The sequence below is a fragment of the Saimiri boliviensis genome, chromosome X (genome assembly GCF_048565385.1).
Source record: "Saimiri boliviensis isolate mSaiBol1 chromosome X, mSaiBol1.pri, whole genome shotgun sequence".
In the NCBI taxonomy this organism is placed as follows: domain Eukaryota; kingdom Metazoa; phylum Chordata; class Mammalia; order Primates; family Cebidae; genus Saimiri; species Saimiri boliviensis.
The window spans coordinates 84137163-84144042 of record NC_133470.1 but is presented as its reverse complement, the minus strand read 5'-3'; the positions used below and the strand labels follow the sequence as shown (position 1 = coordinate 84144042).

The window sequence follows — 6880 nt, the reverse complement described above, 5'->3', positions numbered from 1 at the left end:
GGTGTATATTACAGTTACACATTTATGACTATTAACTTCAGGGGAAATCAACTGTACATAAATGCAACTTTAAGGAAGGATTCCAAAATGTTGAAAGTAGTTGATGCTGAATGACAGAGCCCAGCTGATTTTCATTTTCTTCCATTTCCTAAATTGTCTTCAATTTCCTTGAATTCTGAATTCTAGAACCTTCCCTGCAACCCAAGCACAATGACTAGAATACTGGGAGGTGCTGTAGCTGAAAATAAACTCAGACTTGGAATAGTAGCTCAGTTTTATTTTCTGTGGTAACGAACATTTAAGAACCAGATCAAACAAGGGGCCCCTGAGCACGCACAGGTCAGTACAGGCCGACCATGAGGCTTTCACAGTAAAGTAGCAACTGTGGGAACTCCTGCCCTAGGGAAGGCTGCGTGTCCTACCTAGGGAGACGCAAGTTTAGACCTCACCCCATTTTCCCAGGCCAGGCTTAGCGAGGAACGGGGGGCCCAAAGCGCTGCATGGTCCGCAGCACCAGGGAAAGCTGGTCGAGAAAGTTGATGACGGAAATTCGGAGCAAGCGACAGTCTTCAGCTTTCCAGCGGCTAAGAGTGAGGGATAAAGAAAATCAAATTGGAGGTGGCAACTCCTGGTTCGTCACCCTGCCGCTCAGGCACCCATTACAGCAAAGCCTCAGGAGCCCATGACACAGCCCCTCAGGTGGAGACCAGCCCGGCGCACCTGGCGCTCCTTAGGGTTCATCCATTGGTGCGCCCCACTTCTTCATCGGTCGCCTCCCCCAACTCCAGCCCGCTTCAGAACTTACACGGTCAGGATCCTGCCGCTCACTGTGAGATCCTTCCCAATCACCCTTTGGTGGGGCTCGGCATCTGGAGCCAGGGACCCATGGGCGATTTCCGCCTCCAAGGGGGTCGGGAAAGGCACGCTAAGGGTGCTGGGGGGCATTCGGTTAAGGTGCCATCTGATATGACTTTGCCTATGTCTCAGGCCTTCCTGATCCTATGAAGCCCCCTCTCAGGTCACCCTGCCTAGCGTCACCCACTTTAGTCCTCATGTGGCCGAGGCCAGCGTTGGCAGGGCCTCTCTCCTTGGATTTCTATTTCTTCCCCTCCTCCGAGCACCCCTGCCCGTCTTCCCCGGCCCACGCCCGCCCTCCTTTCTTTCTACCCGAGTCCAGCCCTCGCCCCGGCCTCCCCTTGGAAAGGATACAATAAGTGCGGCCGCATTCCTGAACCCCTGGCCGCAGATGCGGCGTCTCTGCCAGGACCTGGCGGGTGCGGTGGGGAAGGTCCGTCGGCCAGAGCTGCCGCTGTGTCCGCGCCCCCGGGGCAGTTGTGGCCACCCTGGCCATCCCCGCCAACAGCGCCTCCGCCGGCGTGTGCGTGCGCGTGCCGCATGACCGCCGCTGCCACGCCGCTCCGACTCCACCCCCGAGGCGCGGGCCCCACGCCCCTCCCTCTCTCCCGGTCCCCTTCCCGAATCCCCGCCCCCTGCTCCCGACTCCGCCCACACGCGCCAGCGCACGTTCTTGGGGATCCTGCCGGGCGCGTGGTCAGTTCCCGCCAAGCGGCCCTGCCGGGGACCTTCTGAGACCGAGTCGGCGGTTGAGAGGCCGCAGTCTCCTCCAGAAACTCTGTCCCTTCGCGCGTAAGTCGATCCCAGGCCGCCCGTGCAAAGTGACCCACAGTCAGCCAGGCCCCAGGAAGCCAGCCCTGACGGGGTTTTGAAGACCCCGTGGTCGCCTAGCCCAGAGGCGCACCCTGCAAGGCTCCGCCCCTAACTGCGCCTTGTGACCTCACCGCGCCTGCGCCGGCAGGGCCTGCAGCCTGGCCCCGGTGAGGCTTGGGATTGTCTGGGCGCTTGCCGCCGTTTCTTACCCGTACCCAAGATCCCCAGGAGATGTGGCACTAACGTCCATGCAGCGACTTGCGGAGGGACGGTGGCGGGGTCTGATACCCCCCCACAAGGATACTGCTCTTGCCCACGACCCCATGGTCCAACCGAGGGGGCTTCACAGTGGACGGCGAAGAGTCGGATTTGCATTTTAGAGGAGGCATTTTAGAGCGGGGTGGGGGCGCGGTGCGGAGCGGGAGCCTGTCAGCAGAAGGCCTGCACCGAGGCAAAAAATGACGGCCTTGAACGCAAGTATTGGCGATGTTCCTAGGTCTAATATAAAGTGGAAAATCAGACTGCACAACTCTGAGTATGAAAATGCCACTTTAGGCCGGGCGCGGTGGCTCACGCCTGTAATCCTTGCACTTTGTGAGGTGGAGGTGGGCAGATCACCTGAGGTCGCTGGTTCGAGACCAGCCTGGCCAACATGGAGAAATCCCATCTCTACAAAAAAAGAGAGAAAGAGAGAAAATGCCACTTTAGAGCAGGCGAAGTGCTCCCGCCTGTAATCCCAGTACTTTGGAAGGCCAAGGGAGGAGGATCACTTGAGCCCAGGAGTTTAAGACCAACATGGGCAACATAGTGAGACCCCCATCTCTACAAAAAATACAAAAGTAAATTTTCTTTTCTTTCTGTCTTTTTTTTTTTTAGAAACGGGGTCTCGCTATGTTGTCCAGGCTGGATGGAGTGCAGTAGCTATTCACAGGCACAGTCCCACTGCTGATCAGTACAGGATTTGACCTGCTCCGTTTCCGACCTGGGCCGGTTCACCCCTCCTTAGGCGACCCGGTGGTCCCCCGCTTCCGGGAGGTCACCATATTTATGCCGAACTTAGTGCGGACACCCGATCAGCATAGTGCACTACAGCCCAGAACTCCTGGGCTCAAGCAATCCTTCACCCTCAGACTCCCGAGTAGCTGGGACTACAGGCACGTGACACCTCGCCTGGCCAAAAATAAATTTTAAAAATTAGCTGGGCACGGTGGAGCGTGCCTGTAGTCCCAGCTACTTGGGAGACTGAAGAGGGTGGATTGCTCTAGCCAAGAGTTCAACACCAGCCTGGGCAACATAGTGAAACGCCGTCTCCAGAAAAAAATGTGCACCTGTGGTCCCGGCTACTAGGGAGGCTGAGATAGGAGGATAGCCTGAGCCCGGGAGGCAGAGGCTGCAGTTAGCTGTGATCACCCCACTGCTCTCCAGCCTGGTTGAAAGAGCGAGACCCTGCCTCAAAAAAGAAAAAAGGCCAACTTAGTCTCTTACTGTACACATGTAGAGAAATCCTAGAGCATACAGCAACATGTAAATCCTCATGACGTCTGCATGATAGGATGGGGGTGATTTTAATTTCCTTTTAGTTTTCCCTCCAATTTTTCCAAAGTGGGTTTTTATGACATTTACAGTAAAAAAAAGAAGTATTGGCTGGGTGTGGTGGCTTACGCCTATAATCCCAGCAATTTGGGAGGCCGAGGCGGGTGGATCACGAGGTCAAGAGATGGAGACCATCCTGGTCAACATAGTGAAACCCTGTCTCTACTAAAAATACAAAAATTAGCTGGGCGTGGTGGCGCACACCTGTAGTCCCAGCTACTCGGGAGGCTGAGGCAGGAGAATTCCTTGAACCCAGGAGGCAGAGGTTGTGGTGAGCCTATATCACGCCATTGCACTCCAGCCTGGGTAATAAGAGCGAAAACTCCGTCTCAAAAAAAAAAAAAAAAAAAGTATTGGCCAGGCACGGTGGCTCACACCTATAATCCCAGCACTTTGGGAGTCTGAGGTGGGCAAATCACAAGGTCAAGAGATCCAGACCATCCTGGCCAACATGGTGAAACCTCATCTCTACCAAAAATATATAAAAAAAAAAAAATAGCTGGACATGGTGGTATGCACCTGTAGAGTCCCAGCTACTCAGGAGGCTGAGGCAGGAGAATCTCTTGAGCCTGGGAGGTGGAGGTTGCAGTGAGCTGAGATTGTACCACTGCACTCCAGCCTGGGCAACAGAGTGAGACTCCGTCTCAAAAAAAAAAAAAAAATTGCATGGGATCACATCTCTGGTTAAAACCCTAGAATGACTTCCTTTTACACCTGGAATAAAGTCCAAACTCCTGCTATAACTTATAAAAGTCCAATGTGACCTAACTCCCAGCTCCTTCTCTTGCCTCTTACCCCACCTGCCTGCTCCCTCATTCTTTGTGGCCTCTGGGACCTTCTCTCTGCTTCTGACCAAGGGCAGCCTGAGCCCAGCCCTTTGCACTTACTCTTCTATTTGTAAGACTGTCCCCAAACTTGCCCATGGCTAGCTCCTCCTCATTAGGACCTTGGCTCCAGTGTCACCTCCAAGAGGCCTTCAGGATCACCAGTGTAACTCAGCACCCCAGGCATTCTTCATCACATTTGCCCATTTCAATTTGCTATAGAGTATTTCTTTCCTCCCTCTCCTCCCTCTTTCCTTCTTTCTTTTCTCTTTCTTTTCTTTCTCATTTCTTCTTCCTCCTCCTTCTTCTTCTTCTTTTTTTTTTTTTTTTGATGGAGTCTCGCTCTGTTGCCCGGCTGGAGTGTGCAGTGGTGTGATCTTGGCTCACTGCAACTTCTGCCTCCCACATTCAAGCTATTCTCCTGCCTCAGCCTTCCAAGTAGCTGGGACTATAGTTGTGTGCCACTACACCAAGCTAATTTTTGTATTTTTAGTAGAGATGGGGTTTCACCACGTTGGCCAGGTTGGTCTCGATCTCTTGACCTTGTGATCCACCCGCCTTGGCCTCCCAAAGTGCTGGATTAAGGGATTAAGGTGTGAGCTACCACGCCCAGCCTTCGGCCTTTTTTTTTTTTTTTTTTTTTTTTTTTTTTTTTTTTTTTTTTTTAGACAGAGACTTGCTCTGTTGCCCAGGCTGGAGTGCAGTGGCACAATCTAACTCACTGCAAGCTCCACTTCCTGAACTCAAGCGATTATCTTGCCTCAGCCTCCCAAGTAGCTGGGACTAGAGGTGTGGTACAGCTGTGTGCCACCATGCCCAGCTAATTTTTGTAATTTTTTTGTCCCCAACCCCTAATTTTTATATTTTTGAGGTGGGGTTTCACTATGTTGCCTGTGCTGGTCTCCAGCTCCTGGGCCCAAGTGGTTGCCCGCCTCGCCTCCCAAAGCGCTGGATTACAGGCATGAGCTACCTGTATTTCGAATAATCTGAAATTACCTTCTTGTTCTGTTCACTTCTTGATCATTCATCGAATCTCCGGTACCCTTGTTTTTCTTCAGTGCCATATCCCTAATGCTTACAATGGTACAGTATATACCGTAGGTAGTTCGTTGCTTCTTGAATGAAACAGACTTTTTTTTTTTTTTTTGAGACAGTTTTGCCCTTGTTACCCAGGCTGCAGTGAAGTGGCGCAATCTTGGCTCACTGCAACCTCTGCCTCCTGAGTTCAAGTGATTCTCCTGCCTCAGCCTCACAATTAGCTGGAATTAAAGGCATGCACCACCACACCTGGCTAATTTTGTATTTTTAGTAGAGATGGGGCTTCACCATTTTGGTCAGGCTGGTCTTGAACTCGTGACTTCAGGTGATCTGCCCACCTTGGCCTCCCAAAGTGCTGGGATTAGGGCCTGAACCACTGCACCTGGCCTTTTTGTTTTTGTTTTTGTTTTTGAGAGACAGGGTCTCACTCTGTCACCCAGGCTGGAGTGCAGTGGCACAATAGTGGCTTGCTGCAACCTCGACCTCCCTGGGCTTAGGCGACCCTCTCACCTCAGCCTCCTGGGTAGGTGGAACTACAGGTATGCACCACCATACCTGGCTAATTTTTGTCTTTTTTGTAGGGACTGGGATCTCTCTATGTTGTCCAGGCTGCTGTCCAACTCCTGGGCTCAAGCTATCTGCCCACTGTGGCCTCCCATTGCACCTGGCCGCCTTTTTTTTTTTTTTTTTTTTTTTTTTCTGAGACAGAGTTTTGCTCTTGTCACCCAGGCTGGAGTGCGATGGCGTGATCTCAGCTCACTGCAACCTCTTCCTCCCGGGTTCAAGCAATTCTCCTGCCTCAGCCCCCCGAGTAGCTGAGATTACAGGCATGCATCACCACGCCTGACTAATTTTGTATTTTTAGTAGAGACAGGGTATCTCCGTGTTGATCAGACTGGTCTCGAAGTCTCGTTCTCAGGTGATCCACCCACCTCGGCCTCCTAAAGTGCTGGGATTACAGGTGTGAGCCACCGCACCCGGCCTTTTGTTGTTGTTGAGATGGGGTCTTCCTATGTTTCCCAGGCTATTCTGAAACTCCTGGCCTCAAGCAAGCCTACCACCTCAGCCTTCCAAAGAGGGTGGGATGACAGGTGAGAGGCACCATGCCCAGCCGTCTGTATTTACATTGTTCAAAAGTCAAAACTACGTTAAAAATTTATATATATATATGGTAGAACTCTTGATCACCAGGTCAGGAGTTCGAGACCATCCTGGCCAACATGGTGAAACCCCATCTCTACTAAAAAATACAAAAATTAGCTGGGCGTGGTGGCACATGCCTGTAGTCCCACCTACTCAGGAGGCTGAGGCAGGAGAATTGCTTGAACCCAGGAGGGGGAGGTTGCAGTGAGCCAAGATTGCACCACTTCACTCCAGCCTGGCGCCTGGCAACAGAGCGAGACTGTCTCAAAAAAAAAAACAGAGAAAAAGGAAAGGTTTTTATAGAGAACTGGCAAGTAATAGGTGTAGAAAAAAGTATCAGAAAATTACCATTTTTGCAACCACCAGTGTAATAATTGTTATTAACTTAATAATTGATTCAGGATGGCCAGGCAGTGTGGCTCATGCCTGTAATCCCAGCACTTTGCGAGGCCGAGGCAGGTGGATCTCGAGGTCAGGAGTTTGAGACCAGTCTGGCTAACATAGTGAAACCCTGTCTTTACTAAAAATACAAAAAAAAAAAAAAATTAGCTGGGTATGGTAGCACACGCCTGTAGTCCCAGCTACTCAGGAGGCTGAGGCGGGAGAATCTCTTG

The 6880-nt window shown here is 51.7% G+C and overlaps 1 protein-coding gene across 1 annotated transcript; it reads right to left on the bottom strand.

Moving 5' to 3' along the window:
• Positions 1 to 256: 256 nt before the first annotated feature.
• LAGE3 (L antigen family member 3) lies at positions 257 to 1509 on the bottom strand. The gene is made up of 3 exons (XM_003943915.4): positions 1210 to 1509; positions 806 to 934; positions 257 to 584 (listed from the first exon to the last, which is right to left on the bottom strand). Exons 1-3 carry the CDS (start codon positions 1395 to 1397, stop codon positions 470 to 472), a joined length of 432 nt encoding a protein of 143 aa, XP_003943964.1. The 5' UTR covers positions 1398 to 1509; the 3' UTR covers positions 257 to 469.
• Between the last annotated feature and the right edge of the window lie 5371 nt (positions 1510 to 6880).

Bases quoted from the DNA above. Each gene is read 5' to 3' on its own strand.
- LAGE3 (XM_003943915.4), bottom strand. From the start codon at position 1,397: ATGCGGCACGCGCACGCACACGCCGGCGGAGGCGCTGTTGGCGGGGAT. The intron at 935-1,209 runs GTATCCTTTCCA...AATGCCCCCCAG, and splicing joins GGAATGCGGCCGCACTTATT to CACCCTTAGCGTGCCTTTCC. The intron at 585-805 runs GTAAGTTCTGAA...CCTCACTCTTAG, and splicing joins AGCGGCAGGATCCTGACCGT to CCGCTGGAAAGCTGAAGACT.